Source organism: Poromitra crassiceps (genome assembly GCF_964638095.1).
Source record: "Poromitra crassiceps genome assembly, chromosome: 1".
NCBI lineage: Eukaryota > Metazoa > Chordata > Actinopteri > Beryciformes > Melamphaidae > Poromitra > Poromitra crassiceps.
In genome coordinates this window covers 56,673,321-56,693,221 of record NC_139623.1, presented here as the reverse complement: position 1 = coordinate 56,693,221, position 19,901 = coordinate 56,673,321, and the positions used below count along the sequence as shown (strand labels likewise).

Genomic DNA, 19,901 nt, shown 5'->3' with positions numbered 1-19,901 from the left:
AATACACCCCCCCACCTGGGGGAACCTCCACCTGTCTCGAAAACCTTGCATGATCTCCCTGAACTCTGCTGTAGAGGGATGCTTGATGTACTGGGGCCTCATGAGAACATTGATGGCAGTCACAACCTCCTGGGTGATCAGGCAGCATGTTGATAACCCTACACCAAACAGCTGTGCAATAGATCTATACTCGAGGTTTGTGACTAGCCTCCAAAGGCAAATAGCCACACGAGCCTCTGCGGGCACTGCCGCTCGGAATGGAGTGTTCTGCCGTGAGAGCCAGGGCCGGAGAGTATCACACAGCAGATCGAAGGTGTCTTTTCTCATTCTGAAGTGTCTCCGCCATTCTCGGTCGTCCCAATTAGTGCTGATGTGCTGCCACCAATCATGAGTGCGTGGGAAGGTCCATATGCTTCTGTGTAACAGAAAGGTAGAATTGGTAAGCTATTCATTTATGATTGGTAATATACTGTGTAGAAGACTGCAGCAGTGGGAGGTTATTACAGCATTCAATAGGCCACTTTCAATAACATCACGTTTACAAATTAATGTTCCAACTGGTGGCACCTTATATGACAAAGTTTGATTTATTGACAGTGTTATATTACAAATAATAGGGTTACACGGCATAACTATATGTAACGTTTAGTATCATCATGTGTTTGCTAGCTACTAATGCTGTATTTCTAATGTTAACATCAATGGGGCGTTCACAAACATTGAATAAACAGTTATTGGACAAATTACCACCAAGGGCATAGCAAGCCTAGCGTTACAAACGTTAATGTTTACAACTTACCTGGGTGTTCGCCGATAATATCTGCGTATGGTGAGGGCTTCACGGTTCAACAGAAGGAATCTGCGCCTTGTCCTGCTTTGTCTGGAGATTCGCATCCGCCGTCTCCAGTACCAGAAAACATTGTTTTCCATACGCAGCCGTGCCTCGTTTTCAAATTCAATAGTTTCCCGACATTGAAAGAGACAAACGATGTAAAATGCAAATAGCAGTACCAGGAGCAAACGGCGTTGCTGTTCATTCGCCATCGTTCAGTTTTGTTTACATCCGGCTTCTTTTCCGGGCGGATACGCTATACGCGTCTACTTCCGTCTGGTTGGCATGGATACATGACGCTCCACTCTGTAGAACGACGGCCTGGGCGCGGTGATAAAAAGCACATGTGAAACGAAGCCGCTCTAGTTGAAAATTGAAACATTGTATACTTTTCACTGCTGCGGCAGCACCTGGCTCGACCCAAATATGTGTGAAAACGACCTAAGGGTGGTTTCACACTGGCTACTGCATGACTAAGGGTGGTTTCACACTGGCTACTACTGCATGACTAAGGGGGGTTTCACACTGGCTACTGCATGACTAAGGGTGGTTTCACACTGGCTACTACTGCGTGACTAAGGGTGGTTTCACACTGGCTACTACTGCATGACTAAGGGTGGTTTCACACTGGCTACTGCATGACTAAGGGTGGTTTCACACTGGCTACTGCGTGACTAAGGGTGGTTTCACACTGGCTACTACTGCATGACTAAGGGTGGTTTCACACTGGCTACTGCATGACTAAGGGTGGTTTCACACTGGCTACTGCATGACTAAGGGTGGTTTCACACTTGCTACTACTGCATGACTAAGGGTGGTTTTACACTGGCTACTGCATGACTAAGGGTGGTTTCACACTGGCTACTGCATGACTAAGGGTGGTTTCACACTTGCTACTACTGCATGACTAAGGGTGGTTTCACACTGGCTACTACTGCATGACTAAGGGTGGTTTCACACTGGCTACTACTGCATGACTAAGGGTGGTTTCACACTGGCTACTGCATGACTAAGGGTGGTTTCACACTGGCTACTGCATGACTAAGGGTGGTTTCACACTGGCTACTGCGTGACTAAGGGTGGTTTCACACTGGCTACTGCATGACTAAGGGTGGTTTCACACTGGCTACTGCATGACTAAGGGTGGTTTCACACTGGCTACTGCATGACTAAGGGTGGTTTCACACTGGCTACTACTGCATGACTAAGGGTGATTTCACACTGGCTACTGCATGACTAAGGGTGGTTTCACACTGGCTACTGCATGACTAAGGGTGGTTTCACACTGGGGAGCCAGGCCCGTTTCTGAGCACACTTGTCCCCAAACCGACCCCAGGTCCGGTTTGTTTGATCAGTGCGGACGTTTCATTCCATGCCCCAGCACGGAACAGTGGACTGGAGAGCGCCCGGGGACAGAACACATGAGTGTGAACACAAGCGTATACCCAAACACTGAAGTGGACTGCTATTTCTTTACTGTGTGATGACCAGTTATCCTATGGTTTGGACTTTTGTCAGCCTGGGAACCTGATGCCAGCCAGCTAGCTCATTTGCAAATGCAAATTCTAGATCTCTGATAACGCCGCCCTTACTCATGTCGCCATGTGAATTGGCAAACGCAATTCTTGTGAAAACTAGCCTATAGCACTCAACAAACTATCATGACATCAGAGTCTGATAAAAAAGACATAATCTGCGATAAGTGCCCGCTTGCACATGTTAGGCTAATTTATTAATCGCTTACGCATTAAATAATTGAACGACCCTCAACTCACGCCCAGATGTATCGATTTCCTCAAGTGCCAGGTACTGCAAAGAAAACAGGTCTTTTTCATAGGACTTTGGCTACTGGGTTTTTATTCTGTAATGCAACCAATCTGCAGCAGTTCATCACCATTAGTGACTTCTGTGTCACTCTATCATGTATTAGTTTAGTCCTTTAAAGCTAAATCAATGTCGCTGTAAATAGACAGAATAATATAAAAATAAAAATAAAAGAAATACATTATGACTGGGTAAATAAAAAAAAACAGTCAACACTACGGGTTCAAATTGACTTTGTTTGTCTGTGTTCTATGTGTTATGTGTATTTCGGCAATGTGCATCAATAAAGCTATTACTTTATTCAATTGCCATTATTGTGAAGGTTCTAACTGGAAGTTTCCGTTTTATTCTGGCTCGCTTGACGCTGCCCAGAGTTGGTGCTGACATTTGCGGCTCCAGTCTGCATGTCGTTATCACAAAACGTAGTGTATAAACGCAGAATCAAAGGCCAGAACGCAACGACAGTTTGCTGTTTTATGCATAGAGCGTGTCGTCTAAACTTGGCCTTAATGAACGTTAGCCTACTCTTCTTTGTTTTGTTTATACGAGTATTTTACATGCAGCCAAAGCAGGCACACAAAATGGCTGCTTTGGCTGCATGTGAAATAGGCGTATTGGTGGATTGCCACCTATGGGAGTTTGTAGATAGGCAAGTGTTCCTGGTCATGGAACAATTTTGTAATATGAAAGCTGTAACCCAAATGTGTGTTCTGTTCCCATCTGCAATTTTATTTTTGTGGTAGCCCACCATTTGGTGAGTGAACACAGGGCCAACATTGGAGCAGTCAGAACTAGTGGTATTCAACATCAATGAGCTCTAGCTTAACAATATGGGCCCAGAGCCAACATCCATAAATGGGGGGGGGGGGGGGGGGGGGGGAAGGGAAAATGAGCCTCAGCATCCTTATTGAGGGACAGCAGACCCACGTCAACAGACATCTGTAATCAAACGCCCTAATGTGGCATCAGCTTTGCTGGTCATGAAAAGAGGAATCGTGCCTTCTTCCCCTCTTTCTCACCGTAGAACCAGGCGATGCCGATGGTCTCAATTAGCACTCCAAAGAGAATCGATGTTCCTGCCGCAAAGTGGTCCAGCAGAGTAAACACATACATCCCGCCCTAGAGAGAGCGACAGAGAGAGAGAGAGAGAGAGGGAGAGAGCAGAACAACGTTATATGCTACAGAAGTGCCATCATGGAACAGTATAAAGAAGGCACAAGAGCCTGTGCATTTATGTCAAGACCACCTAGTTTACTTATGGTTCTATGAATGTTATGAATGTTGACTATTTTATTGGTTGAAATCTTAGTGGACCAACAGACAAAGACCAAACCCACGCACGCATGCACACACACGCCACGGGACATGTAAATGATACTTGCATTAGTAACGCAGAAGAGGGATATGAGGAAGGTGGCAACGACGATGAAGAGGGTGAAGAGCTCTCTATGCTTGTGGAGGAATTTGAACTCGTCAATGAGGCCTGTGATCACCGACTCCATCCCACCCATCTACGGCAGAAGACACAATAATAATAATAATAATACATTTTATTTATAGAGCGCTTTTCAAGGTACTCAAAGATGCTTTACACGGGGGTTTAAAAAAAAGGTTCAGAAACACACCACAATGAAACACACCAGGCTAAATCAGCACACTAAAGAATATAGGGAATATTATGGACAAGGACAGGGATATTGTCTGCAGTGCTTGTGTTTGTCATACTGTCCTGTTGCTCACATATTTGCTTGTCTGTCTTAGGAAGCTGCTCTGGAATTGTCTTTCTGCTTTGTTGAACCTTAACTTTTTTTCTCCAATATTTTATTTTCAGTTTTTATAGAACAAACGAACAAGACAAACAAGCTCAGACACAGGAAAAGAAAGGGAACAAAAGACATCATCGATATCCAACTTTACAACATGGTGCTACCAGCCGCGTAAGGTGCTTATGTGTTTGTAAGAGATAGTATGCATGGGATCCCATGCAAGGGATCCATTAGATACCCACGAGCCGTCCGTCACCCCTAACCTCAGTCTGTAGTAATTCTTATCCTCGTCGAAGTAGGCCAAAAACGCGTCCCATAGCCGAAAACCTTTTAAGCAAGTTGGTTCTCAGGGACCGGAGTCTCTCCATCTGTATAACAGATATCATGTCCATCAGCCACAACTGAAAAGAAGGTGAAGAGGAGGACTTCCATTCCTTCAGAATGCATCTTTTGGCGACAGTTGTCCCCAGTGTCAGAGATTGTTGTAGGGACAGCTGTAGGGAAGTTCAGAGAGGACTCTGAGCAGCCGAAGATGTCAAGTTCTGCCTCCGGCTGTAGGGTTATTTTGTAGGCCTTAGAGTACCAATAAAATATTTTGTCCCAGAATCCCATTAATGAAGGGCAGAACCAGACGGCATGAGATAGTGTTCCCTCTGACACTTGACACCTGTCACACAGTGGTGCGACAGAAGGGAAGAACTTGTGCAACTTATGCTTGGAATAGTGAAGACGGCGAGCCATTTTAAATTGGATCAGCTGGTGTTTGCTATTAACTGAGCAGAGTTGTACCACAGACAGACTCCTTTCCCATAATGTCAGATAAATCAGGAGGCAGAACTTGTCATCTTTGGCTGCTTGGAGTCCTCTCTGAACTTCCCTACAGCTGTGCAACAGTTTCTAACACAGGGGGCAACTGTTGCCAAAAAAACTAATTCTGAAGGAATGGAAGTCCCCCTCTTCACCTTCTTCTCTTATGCGGATGGAGAGACTTAGGTTCCTGAGGACCAACTCACTTAAGAGGTTTTCGGCTGTCTGGGATCCGTTTCTGGCCTACCTCAATGAGGCGTGCGGGATCCCATGCATAATATCCCTTGCAAGAACATAAACACCTTATGTGGCTAGTAGCACCACGTTGTAATCTTGAATGTTGAATATACAGTATGTATCCATTGTTTGTATCCATCTTTTCTTGTCTTTTGCGGTGTCTGAGTCTGTTCTGTCCTTTTTATGTATTGTTAAAAAAAAATCTAGAATAAAATATTGAAAAAAAGATACCCATCCATCCAATTTCTCTTAATTGCGTGCACGTTTCCCTCACTTGCATCTTTTCTTTGCGTCTTAGTCCCTCCCACCAAGGAAACCATGCAAGGAGAGGGTAAACATCATGCTGATGACGGTGGCAGCAGATCACAGCTAAAACTTTGTTCCTTCCCTCACAGCTAAAACGGGTTGGATGAACTAAATGTAATTTACAGTAGGTTCCCCATGTTTTTATATTAATGTTATACCATACATGTATGATGGCCACTTCACACTTGTGTTGTTTCTCTGCCACCTCGTTAATATGAACTTCTTCACATGCGCTACGGGTGGAGTATAACGTGATGCTGTACAGTAGCTGTAGTCTTGATGATTGAGTGCATTTCAGAATTTCCCCTGCCACATTTTGGAAAGCTGCTCCCTCAGAGATCTCTCCTCCCTCCTCGCTCCTCTGAGCAGGATAAGAGCTTTGTTCTACCAAGAACAACTTCCGGTTCATGCAAGGATAGAGGAGCAAGGAGATATCAGATAAGAGAAATGGGAATGTTCCATATTTAGACCTGCACATATTTACTCAAAGTTTGCTGAGGTGAGTGACTTGTCGTGAGTCGCATAGAAAGTAGTTTTCATAAAAAAAAAAACTGAAACTAATTCAGTGGTTTATTATAGGTGGTTTCACTGGAATTCTGTTGCTAGGTTACCGTTTGAAACCTAGCTTTAGCTACTGTATTAGCAAAGATTGAAACAGGAAATAAATAAGGGTCCATTTAGAATGTTTGTGTTGTAAAGTTGAATGTTGCAAACTTCATGCGCAAAACTCAGATAAAGCCACACTTGAGAATTGAGATATTCCATCTCCTGTGTATATGTGTGTCTTTGTTTGTTTGTGTGTGTGTGTGTGTGTGTGTGTGTGTGTGTGTCTGTGTCTGTGTCTGTGTCTGTGTGTTTACTCACAGCACTGTCAATGCCCAGCGTCAGTAGCATGATGAAAAAGATGACCGCCCACACTGACGACCCGGGTAATGTTGCAATGGCTTCTGGGTAAATGACAAATACCAGCCCAGCACCTAATGACCAAATAACTCAAAGCAATGTAAAGAAAACATGAACAAAACAATACATAATGTTAATAATGGCCAAACTCAGGTTGTTACTGTTGTGGAAAAATAGTTACCATCCCTAATGTTACCATTATAATGTAGATGTTGAACTTTAAACTCACGTAATGTAGGCTTGGTATTTTACTGTCCTTCCTTACCATGTATTTATAGTAAATACCAAATAGTTAGTTACTTTTCCTAATACTGTAGGAGGGGCTACCAATTATTATAAAATGGATACCTCAAATCAAGCGATCTGATTTGTTCATAGCTATGATGTCATTGCTTTGCACAATTCAGTATCACTCCACATCACATCACTCTGAGAAGGGCGTTCAGCAGCGCTGCAGACCAGTTCGCAGAATTATTTCCCCCAGGATGGTGAAGGCATGTTCCGCCATACTCTGCCTCTGATTGGGTTGGGTTTCTGTGGCTCTGGTAGTAGTTAGCAAATGTGTGGTGGTGGTCTGGGAGAACCCTTCATATGTCACTGCTACACATTGTTGGCAATGAGCCAAAGTAAAACAAGTTTTGCAGGTATTTTGAGATTTTGAGTGATTTGGTTACTTCCATCTCTACATCATGGTGAATAATTATTTTCATGAAACAAAAGGGAAAGTGTTTAGCATTTCTATGGTTTTGGTGTAATGCCACTGTAGAAAATAGAATGTTGTTGTGGAATGTGTGAAGCAATTTTTCTCACATTTTACTTTTAGACACAGATTAAAAAAAACATTTTTGTGATCTAAGAAAGCTATCTCAGTCATTCAAAAAGTTATATAGGGTTTATATAGAGAGTTTCTAATTCATGGAAATATCAAGAAAGGGAAATGTCAATTTTTCATCATGTGAAGGGCTTTTGCAGGCCAGTGAGCACACCACACAAAGACTCTCAAAATGCTACTGAATGACTGAAACAATAGCTTGTTAGTATGTAAGTCAGTTTTTTTCAATGGTAAGATCTGTTTTGAAATCCATTGATCGGTTGTTGAGGTAATTGTGTTTTACAACTACCAAATTAGCTAAACTGGAGATATGTTGCTAGCTAGCTGCTGCTATACTTGGTAACCGTTTTATAAAAGCAACGCGTCAGGACGCCCCTTAGTGATATAATTACCATATACCATGGCTTGGCGTGAGTTATTGCTTCATTGCTTTATTCCAGTGTTTCCTAAAGACTGGGTCGGGAGTGGGACCCAGGCGCAGGAGCTTTTATTTGGGTCACCAAATTTCTTCCACTGATCTCATTTATAAAGTATTTGACATGTATATTTTTTCAATGATATGCATGTGCATAAAACAAAGTTATGATTTACCAAACGTATATCTCACCACACTATAATTGGAGAGCGGGCGGCCACAATTGCTCAACTGCCATTTGAGCAGGCTAGGCTGCGCTAGGCTGCATCTGTGAGCCCCCTCGAGGGCAAACCAACGAGATGCGGTAGAAATGAGCAATGAGAGGGGAAGGAGAAAGGGCGACGCATGGTAGGAGGCACGCTAGAAAGCAGCAGTGTGCTCTGTTTCTAGTCTCTTTGAAATCGCTGGTTTACCTATTCAAGATAATATAAGGTGATGTGGAACTAGCAGTAAAAATGGTCAGGAACATTCATTTATTCACAAACTCGCTCTTCTCACGATTTATAGATAAGGCCTATTGTGACTGAATTGGGTCGTGATGGTTAGTCATTTTTAAAAAGTGGGTCCCCAGAAAAAATAACTTTGGGAAACACTTCTCTATTCTATGCACTGCAACAATAGTTTTTGCATAAAAAACAATCCAATGCAGACATTGAGAGTTCAAACCTGATTCAAAACTTTCGTCACATCATCTGCTCTCTTCTGCCATCGTATGCCGATATTATATCTCATTAAGCAAATCATAAACCAAGCAGCCCTGTGCATCCACTAACAGCCCGGACTGGTGGCATTTGAAGCCAGTAGACAGGTTCACTGTGGGTTCCCTCCATCAATTACAGCCCAGGCAACCAAGATAGCTCATCTTAAATATCGTGACTGTGACTGACTACTCCTCTGGCATTTAGTATTCCAGTGGGCTGTTTCCAGTGTCATTTTACTCTTCCTCTGTGTTGTTTCCAGTATAATTTTATCATTTGGCTATTCCACTGGGTTGTTTCCCATATCATTTTACTATTCCACTGGGTCGTTTCCAATATAATCTTATCATTTTACTATTCCACTGGGTCGTTTCCAGTATAATTTTATCATTTTACTATTCCACTGGGTTTTTTCCAGTATAATTTTATCATTTTACTATTCCACTGGGTTGTTTCCAGTATAATTTTATCATTTTACTATTCCACTGGGTTGTTTCCAGTATAATCTTATCATTTTACTATTCCACTGGGTCGTTTCCAGTATAATCTTATCATTTTACTATTCCACTGGGTCGTTTCCAGTATAATTTTATCATTTTACTATTCCACTGGGTCGTTTCCAGTATAATTTTATCATTTTACTATTCCACTGGGTTGTTTCCAGTATAATTTTATCATTTTACTATTCCACTGGGTTGTTTCCAGTATAATTTTATCATTGTACAATTCCACTGGGTTGTTTCCAGTATAATTTTATCATTTTACTATTCCACTGGGTTGTTTCCAGTATAATTTTATCATTGCACAATTCCACTGGGTTGTTTCCAGTATAATTTTATCGTTTTACTATTCCACTGGGTTGTTTCCAGTATAATTTTATCATTTTAGTATTCCACTGGGTTGTTTCCAGTATAATTTGATTTTAATAGTACTCATCATGGAATAATGCCAAGCGTGTTGTGGAGATCCAGCTAGTTGTAAGGCAGCCGATCTGACATCTTGTGATGACATCACTGTCTGTCATCTGTTGGGAAGATCTGTAGGAAGATCACTGTATATTTGAACGGAACCTTCTTAACACTGACTATGGATTATCGAACATGCGGCATCCTAATATGAGCCATAGCTTCTCTCATTACACACACCACATTATTGAGCTGTGAGGAGAACAGGACAGGGCAGGAAATCCCAAGAAAGTTGGGGCCCTATTTTGGTACAGGCGAGATCCCCTATTTGCGCTTGCGCACCTGTTTGCACGTGCCTTAAGGCAGGGAAGATTGCAGTCCGCCTTGTGCTACTGTCCAGGTGTTATGCCGAGTTTTGCACCCCTGCCCAGCAGCAGCTAAACGCATCCCCACCTCACGGGAGCATATTGTAATGATTTATACAGAAATATAATTGTTTAAAAATGATATAATTGTTTGGGTAGACATGACCTCGCTGTTTTTAAGTTAAAACATCCCCAAAATATGGTGGGGATGCAATTACTCACGGGGGAGCATAACTCATCACAACAACGGGCGCAAGTGCAGATTAGAGGCGTGCCAACAATTTATGCATGGCGCAAGCGGGATTTGGGGGGTGTTAAGCACCAGAATTATTCACAGGTGTGGCCTGGCAATGCCTGGGCGTTACATCAATCAAACCAGATTCCCGTCTTGCAGTCCCTGTAATACAGTTTGCGTGAGGCATACTGTAATTCTCCCCATGCGTTATTTGGATAGGTGTAGGCCTATTGACTGTATACTGTCGCTCCTCACGGACTCAATGAGGAATGCGACCTGACGTGCTTCATTTAAATTGCCATGTCTCTCCTGTATATTGTTATATTGATATTGTTATTGTACTCTATAGCCATTTATGCCTATCTTGTGTATATATCCTCATAGGCTCTGTGTATATCCAGGCATTCTCATAGGCTATTTTTATTATGTTTCTCCCCTATACTTATTTCTAGGCCTACTTATTCTTCCATTCTTCTTTGTTCCCAGCGTGTTAATATTGATTAGTGTTTAGACATGTACTACATATGCATTTCCATTTGCCTTGGTTTTCCCCTATATTTCTATGACCTGGTAGTCTATGCTTTGTTTTCTACATTTTTGCGTCACTGCTGCGTCAGACTCACCTTCCGTATGCCACGTCACCTCACCTGTTGCCACGTATGCCCCTTTATTATAGGAGCGGTAGCCAACGCCCAGCTGCTACAGCCTGACGAAGACCCAGTGAGGTTGAAACGCGTTGCGTTTTTCTTGCCCGTGTCATATTTGTTTGAAGTTGTACATTGTATGTAAACCTGTGAGGTTACCTGTGTACTAACACTTCTGGATTAAATTGCTCTCTAAAAAGTAACCAGTAAGCTCCTTTTTCCACTATTATTCATTTGATTCCCAATCACGACACACTGGTAAGAATTATTAATATCTAATTAAAAATGCTTTGCAATGCAAAATAATGGCAATTTAACTCATTGAGTGCCAGCCACTTTTGGAACGGACGCTCCCAGTGCCAGAGTTTCAGAGCGTTTTCAGTGATTTCTCGAGGCCCACAGAATATTGTGTGATATTACTATGTAAACACCGAACACGCACAAAGAACGATGAGACTCTATTGTATCAGCAGCAAAAAAAAGTTTATTGATATCATTTTCCGTTCTTTAGTTATCAGCCGGAGAAGATAGGTCAAAAACAGAAAAAATTGGCGTTTCCATCTAGAAGCTGAGATATTGAGCCTTTTGTGAAATATAGCATTTCAAGCACACGACTGACTCTGAAGGTAATATTTTCTGATGTGACACCTCAAAAATAATTTACTTCAATAAAACAGTGAAAACAAAGGAATTTTGTTTGGCAAAATATTATTTTTTAGCTGCAACCAGCAGCGCTGGCCCCTGCGTGCGCAGATCCTACACCTTCTTGCTGGTCTTGATTTACTGCTGGTGGGCATCAGATAGCTTGTTTGCCTGTCTCTGTCAATCGAGCCTGCTGTGTGGGTGTTGTGTGTTGTACGCTGCCCTGCGTGCCCCACCCCCCTCCTCCTCCTCCTTCGTGGGAGTGTCTCTGCGCGACTCTGAGTGTCGCTGCGTTTGCTCTCGCTCTGCTTTTGCTCTCGCTCTGCTTTTGCTCCGTCTGCACTGAAAAGTGCGCTGCATCCCCCCGCTTTTTCACAGCCTGTCCCGGCTCCCAGCTGAGAATAATGTAACTTTTCAGAAAGAGGCTGGTGTCGGCAACTAAATCATATGGAGGGGCTATTGCAGCGGAGACGGAGGAGCTCAATTGTGGTGACAGCAGATTGACTGCTGTTCACAGGCACAGCTAACGTTATGCTTCATGCATATCGATGCGATTTCCGTTTCCTCATGACTTCTTCTCTCTTTTCTCCTGGCCTTTCTCTAATCTGGAGAGCACTGTCGCCACCTAATGGGTCCCTAAAATAGCTTTTACACATTCAACAGCCACCATACTTTCACAGGAGATGGATCTGGCTTTGATACACGTCCCACCGTCAAAAAACGCAATTGACGACTTTAGTCGTCTTTGGCACTCAACGTTACTAAAGCAATTGACGACTAAAGTCGTCATTGGCACTCAATGAGTTAAACATGCGATACAAAGATGCGATTAATCGCGATTAACTATAGTTAATCGCACGATTATCGCGATTAAGAAAATGAATCGTTTGACAGCCCTAATATATATACACACTGTATATATATATATACACACATATATATATATATATATAGGGAGAGAGTATATATATATATATATATATATATATAGAGAGAGAGAGAGAGAGAGAGAGAGAGAGAGAGAGAGAGATCGATGTGAGCCTTCACAAAGTGGATTACTAATCTAAATGATTATGTGTGTTTACCACGCTTCTAGTGAAAGAAATCCTCCAGCGTTGAGTGACTGTCATGAACCATGTCAAAATGTGCAGAGCCCGTGGTAAACATGTCCATGCACCACTTTGAGGCTCCAGGCTGGACGTGTTTTATGTGGTCCCTCCATGAAGGGAGATCGATGCTGAAAATGCTCACTGGTTTTGTGGGGCTAGCAGAGGAATATACGAGTATGGTACCACTTCATAAGGTGGCCAAGAGCGCCATCTATCGCATGGCGGTGAAAAGACAGGTTGACGTCTATAGATGCCAATGACGAGGAATGAGTTAATTTATATTATTATATTAACTTCCCCTCCTTCTGCCTCATTAAAAATTCCAAAGCAACCAATGAGGCTTATTATCTGAACATAACAAGCCAATCACAGCATACAAACAAGGGCTTAACTGCTGAATACTGGACAGGGATTGGCTCCAGTATTTGTGATGTCACGAATCATGCTAGTTGAAAATCGCCTTTTCAGCGAGCTCAGAGAAACTTTCCACTTTCAGCAGACGATTGTGAAAACAGCCTTCTAGTGTCAAACTCTGTACAGACATCAATCTGCACAGTGAAGCTCAAACATCCAACTGAAGGAACAAGAAGAAGAAAAACATGACTTTAATCATCTCTGGTAAATACACACACACATAATGCCATACCATCTGTGGCGACCTTGTCCAGAGGCACGTTGTGTTTGTGGGAAAGGTACCCGAGGAAGGAGAAGACCACAAAGCCAGAGAAGAAACTGGTCAGAGAGTTGATGGAGCTGGTGATGATGGCATCTCTGCATTAATCAAAGACAGTCCATTATCAAACAGTTAGGACCAGTCTACAGTCCATAAATCAGTGAGCTGGTCAGTAAGTCTATTGAAGCGAAGAAACTGTTTAGATTGAGCTGTTGGTGATTTATATAACTATTTCAGTTAGTCAGTGTCAGTATATCAAAGCCAGGAAACTGTTCTGAGAGTTGATGGAATTACCAAATAGTTATAGTATTTATATTTTAGTATATATATGTATATATATATATATATATATATATATATATATATATATATATATATATATATATATATATATATATCTTATGTCACTCACTTTATACGAATAGGAATAGTTTCCATAATGTACCTACTATTGTTTTTACTGCTGTAGTGTGCTGGACATGTTTAACAGAAGGTTATTGTTGTTATTGTCACCTGCTTGTCTTCCTCTGGCTCTACATTAGCCTCCTCTCTCTGTCTCTGTCAGTCTTCCTCTGCCTCTACATTAGCCTCCTCTCTCTGTCTCTGTCAGTCTTCCTCTGCCTCTACATTAGCCTCCTCTCTCTGTCTCTGTCAGTCTTCCTCTGCCTCTACATTATCCTCCTCTCTCTGTCTCTGTCAGTCTTCCTCTGCCTCTACATTAGCCTCCTCTCTCTGTCTCTGTCAGTCTTCCTCTGCCTCTACATTAGCCTCCTCGCTCTGTCTCTGTCAGTCTTCCTCTGCCTCTACATTAGCCTCCTCTCTCTGTCTCTGGCAGTCTTCCTCTGCCTCTACATTAGCCTCCTCTCTCTGTCTCTATCAGTCTTCCTCTGCCTCTACATTAGCCTCCTCTCTCTGTCTCTGTCAGTCTTCCTCTGCCTCTACATTAGCCTCCTCTCTCTGTCTCTGTCAGTCTTTCTCTGCCTCTACATTAGCCTCCTCTCTCTGTCTGTCAGTCTTCCTCTGCCTCTACAGTAGCCGTGAAGTGCAAATCACAGGAAAACATGGGGGGCAGCGTGGGAGGGGGGATGGCAAATAGGAAAAGACAACAACAAATCAAGGACAAATAAAACACTTTCAAAAGATGAGTTGGGTGCCTTTACTGGTAGAAGGTAATGTTGTGTTTTGTGGTTTCTGTTTTGCCATTGTGAATTGCGATTTGTTGTCGTGTTTTCTCTTTTGTTAATTTGAATTGTAATTTGTTGTTGTGTTTTGCACTTCACGACCAACATCCCGCTCCATCTCTTTACCTGTAGCAGTTGTTGCTGAATTTGTTGTAGCTGGAAAATGCGATCAGCACACCAAAGCCCACTCCCAGCGAGAAGCAGATCTGTGTGGCTGCGTCGATCCAGACCTGCGGAGCCACAGAACAAGCGGCAGACAAAAGGCACGGTAGAGAAAAGAAGCCGTTATTAGGGATAATTGCAGGAAACTCATTCAACGGCAGGAGATGAAAGATGCTTGTGAATAAGGGGGGTAATTTTGCAAATTACTGCTCCATGCATGTGTCTAATCTAATTTCCAAATTGTTGCCGTGTAGCTCCCTCTTCCATACTAGTCAGGTTTCCATCCACCTGTTTTTATGTGAAATTTCAATTTGCGCATAAAAAAACGCTGCCTAATTTGCAAAAACCTTCAAATATCGCAAAAAGGTTTTCACACTTGAGGGAGGCGGAAAAGTCGGGTGTATCGATAAAAGGAAAATGTGAAACGTGCGGTGGAAACAGATTAAGCGATATTCCGTTGTCTCTCCATTCAAAAACGACACAGTTTGCCTTGATCACTGCATGCCATGCCGTGTAGCCTGCACACACAGTAGGGCTACACACGGTAAATAATGGTAAATATGCAGGTAAACAGAAGAAGACTGGGATATTAACTTTAAGGCAACTCACTTCTAGAATTGAATGAAATTGTATTTGCTTACTATCTGCTCCGTGGATTATAACGTTATGCTTGCCGAGTCGCACCTGGTAATCCAGAAATGGCGTTATGGTACCTTTGTCTAATTGTAGGCTAGATCATCAAGAAACTTTAAATGAATAACGTTAGATGTGTTTAATAGAGCTGTATATCGGGTCTCTCAGCTGATCAGCAGCTCAGACAGCCTCAAACATGAGGTGATTGACAGCTCTATAATTCGCAAAATAGCAGTGGATGGAAACGTGCATTATTTCGCATTTTATTTTGCCGACTTTCTGAAAGTTCGATTAAAAGTTGCGATACATTTGGATGTATCGCAACTTTCTTGCTATTTTCTTTTTTCTTTAGTCGTGCGAGCTTACTTACTGAGCTCCTTACTGTCTATTAGGGTCAAATGGATAGGGGAGAGTGGGGTGAGTTGTGCCACTTTTTACTTGAGGTGTCTTTAAAGTGAGGGCATGACAGTAATGCCTCCAACTACAATATGTAAATATATTTCAGGATGTTGTGCACCACTGGGAACACTCCCTTTGGATCTTAAATAAACTGTTAAAAAAATATGGCTATTCTTAAAAAAGTGGTCTCTTGGCACAACTTGCCCCCGGTGCGGGGTAAGTTGTGCCTTTGGAGAGAATACGTTGGGGTAAATTGTGCCATTGATTACTGAAGTAAAACAGAACATTTTCATCTCATATACTGTAATGCTATATCAAAGCAAGACAAAATAAAGATAACACTAAAGTCCAGTGTACTATAACAGGGTTAAACAAGGCTAAACGGTAGCAGCAGTTGACCTACATATTTAACATTTTCAGAAATAAAAATTATGTTCAAAATGAACAAAATCAACTATCACAGAGCCAGGCTACACTTGCCAATACTGCAATATTCTTCAACAAGGTCTATTTAAACATTTAAGAACAAAATTAAATAAAATTTCACTAAATCAACTGCAACTGCACTGGCACAACTTAACCCAGGCCTTTTGGCACAAATCACCCCATCCCCACCATTTTAACAAACTTGTATCATATAGCTGGTTTGGAGCTAACATCATGCTAACAGTATAGCCTCATATTGTAGCTTACTAAAACACTAACACATGTGTGAAATGTTTTCAAGATTGTCTATAATTGTTCAGACACAACAATCAATAAACCTTGATCATAAAAAATTTACTTTGAGAGGCAAAAAACAGTTTTTTGAACTTAAATGTGCTTAGCTCTTGTGCCATCTGCCTCCCTTCTTTGCAGAGTGAGTAAAATGGATGCCTCTTCAAAAATGTGTGGTCAGATGACCAATTTCTTCTATAGTTTTCTAGATACAAGGGGTGGCACAACTTCCCCACTGGCACAACTCACCCCACTCTCCCCTATTGTCAGGATATGTGATGGATAAGAAAAAAATATTACTATGAGTTACATTTACAGTAATTGCTCTGTTCTCCTCTCCTCTCTTCTAGTCTCCTTTCCTCATTGTTATGTCTAGGATTTGCCTGAGAGATACATGTTTTTCTTCAGCAAGCACTTTGTGGGGAATTATGGGGAAACATCAGTGTACTTTCCTACTGTATATACAATAGTCTACGATTAACTGGAAAAATAACACGTCAGTTTGTGCTTGTGGCAAGCTAAACCCCTTTCATATGAGGCAGACAGTCTCCACTGGTTTGAATGAAGATTAGCAAGGCTACCATATTGGTTGTGGTTAGTTCAAGTGTAAATACATAGCATTTTGCCACCACAAAGAGAGATATATTTTGGATTGATACCCTTAATGTAATGCAACTAGGGGTTTGTGATGACTAATATTTTCTAAATTTCCAAATTCTCTAAAATTTGAATGTCAAGGTATTGCTTCAACACACACACACACACATGGACACAGACACACACACACACACACACACCTGTATCAACCCTCCCCCCCGGCACTCACCTTGGCGTCACAGAGTCTTAGGAAGTCGACAGAGAGGTAGGCTTTAATGCCGTCGATGGCTCCGGGCAGAGTGACCCCTCGGAGCAGCAGCACAGTCAGGACCACATAGGGCATGGTGGCTGTGATCCACACAACCTGAAGGGGGCGCCAAGCGCATGCACACACAAGCACAAACATACACATACAGCTATTTACCTTATGTAGTAGCCCCGTCCACTTGACCCATTGTGTCACGACTTCCTGTTCAAAACGCCGGCTGTTTTACCTCTCAAACTAGTCTGACTCACCTGGTCAAACCTAGTTTGACTCACATCAAAGTGTAAACACAATCGGAACTTCAGATTGTGTTTACACTTCCTGTTAGTCTCTCAAGCCAGACTGTCTCTTCTACACAAGGTGAATAGGCAAACATTGAACATTTCGGTTCACTGAGTGCTTCTTCGCCTTCTAGCTTATAATCAGAATTGACTCTGTACTTAACCAACACGTCCTCATACCCAAACGACAGAATAAGTCTATTTCCAATGATTTCCCAAACAATATGAGCGAAATAATGAGCGAAACGGTGTGTCTTATATGCAACCGCAACCGCAAGAGGTCGCATTCGTAAACATCAGCTGTTTTAACCACCTTGAAAATCGACCAATGTTGCCATTTTCCTTGTGAGGAGGACAGACTGTACAGTCTTATTATTAAGAGCATATTAATTGAATGTGGCTACTGTGTCATTTCCCACCTTTCCAGAGGTCTTCACTCCCTTCCAGAGGCTGAAGTAGAGCAGGACAATCACCACAGCCAGACAGGAGGTGAGCTGCCAGCGTGGTCGGCCCAGGTCATCAATACCTCCACTGTCCTGGATGTGGAGAACCCCACGTCTGTGGTGACAGGAAGAAGAGCCCATGTCACACCAATCAAACATTATCCATCATCTTTATATATACAGTATATATCTATATCTATCTATCTATATATATATATATATATATATATATATATATATATATATATATGAATAAGAATAAAAAGAAGTAGTTCTCTAGGGCACACCAGGATAGGAAAGATATAGACACTTTATTTAGTTACATTAAAAACAAGAAACAAGGCGATCCAACGCGTTTCACATTGTGCTTCATCAGGTTCGCTATGGGTATGAGACTGCCATCAGGTCTGCATTTAAGTCATCAATTGCTGATTGGCTGATAGGCAGGAGTCAATTACCCAATGAGATACTCACAAGGATACAAAATGGAGTCAGCCACATACAAAACATATCATTCAATATAGAAAATGTAAAAAAAGGGGGGGGAAATACATTATATATACACTAACAAAATACATATTAAATGGCTTGTAGAATTACACATATGTGGCACACAAACATTACAAAGTGGAACAATCATATTTGTCCTGTCTCAACAAGGGAGGGGAAGGAAAAGGGGGCTGTGCCAGGGAGGGTTCAGTGGCTCAACAGCCTACATACGAGGTCACCTGTAGACACAGAGAAACAAGGGTTAAACCAGGGATACTCAACTTGCTTTGCCCAGGGGCCACTTTCATGAAATGCTAGGAGGCCAGGGGCCAGTTAATAAACAAACAATGTACATTTTTCTGTAGCGGATTGTAGGTTTTTGGGGTGTCAGCCGAAGTTTAGTCTGACAATGTTGTGCACACCGGCTAGTTAGTTAGGTTAAGTACATAGGCTACATACTGTAAGTGCCTGGGTAGCGAGCAGACGGCGGTATTTGACAATTTAGCTGGAGCTCAGTCAAACTTTATTTTACGTTAGTTTTTATCGCGAATTAGATTCTAATTCACAATGAAAACTAATGTGAAATTATTAGAAAATGGTCAGGGGGGCACTCTGCACCCTGTCACGGGCCGCATCTGGCCCCCGGGCCGCAAGTTGAGTATCACTGGGTTAAACAGTAAAACAAGTTACAAAAAGGGGCTAGAGTCCAATGCCTCATTCAACCCATGTGGCTCTAAGGAGTTAAGAGTATGTATCTAATATCAACCCGTTCTCACTCTGAGCGCGTCGCATATTGGCGCTTTGTCCTGTCCCTTGTGCGTCGCTTGTTACTAACATGGTACCCTTGAGCGACACATGAAACGACTTGGGCTTTCCGACTAAACTCAATGCAAACCCATGGAAGTCATCTTTGACGCTTATGGCAACTGCTCCCCTATTAGCCTAACTGATCCACCATTAGTCAACTGCTCGCCCATTAGGGTCTGGAGGAGCTAACCTCTCCCAGACCCTAACCCTAAACCTAACCTCTCCCACCCCATGCCTAAACCTAACCTCTCCCAGACCCTAACCCTAACCCTAACCTCTCCCACCCCATGCCTAAACCTAACCTCCCCCAGACCCTAAACCTAACCTCTCCCACCTCCCACGCCTAAACCTAACCTCCCCCCAGACGCTAATGGTGAGCAGTTGACTAATGGGCGAGCAGTTAGGCTGATGGGGGAGCAGTTGCCATAAGCGTCAAAGTTGACTTCTATGGGTTTGCATTGAGTTTAGTCGGAAAGCCCAAGTCGTTTCATGGGTCGCTCAAGGGTACCATGTTAGTAACAAGTGGCGCATAAGGGACGGGACAAAGCGTCAATATGCTACGTGGTCGGAGTGAGAACGTGTTGCTAATATGCTTCTCTTTTTAACAGCTGATTTATCATGTTGCCACCCCTTGGATGAGGGGTGACTCTCTCAATGCCTATGAATCTAAGGGAGGCAGCAGAACCATGGTTCTTTTCTTTGTAGTGCCTCATGATAGCATGGTCCATATTTTC

The 19,901-nt window shown here is 42.5% G+C and overlaps 1 protein-coding gene across 1 annotated transcript in view; it reads right to left on the bottom strand.

Annotated features, from left to right (window-relative positions):
- The window catches only part of slc6a3 (solute carrier family 6 member 3), a gene marked incomplete at both ends in the record, with an annotated part of 75,615 nt that overhangs the window by 36,188 nt on the left and 19,526 nt on the right, over window positions 1–19,901 (bottom strand). The window contains 7 exons of the mRNA XM_083634614.1: window positions 3,676–3,775; window positions 4,039–4,167; window positions 6,637–6,749; window positions 13,167–13,291; window positions 14,501–14,604; window positions 17,112–17,246; window positions 17,848–17,986. Coding sequence (XP_083490740.1) covers window positions 3,676–3,775; window positions 4,039–4,167; window positions 6,637–6,749; window positions 13,167–13,291; window positions 14,501–14,604; window positions 17,112–17,246; window positions 17,848–17,986 — 845 coding nt within the window. The remainder of the gene's footprint in view (window positions 1–3,675; window positions 3,776–4,038; window positions 4,168–6,636; window positions 6,750–13,166; window positions 13,292–14,500; window positions 14,605–17,111; window positions 17,247–17,847; window positions 17,987–19,901) is intronic.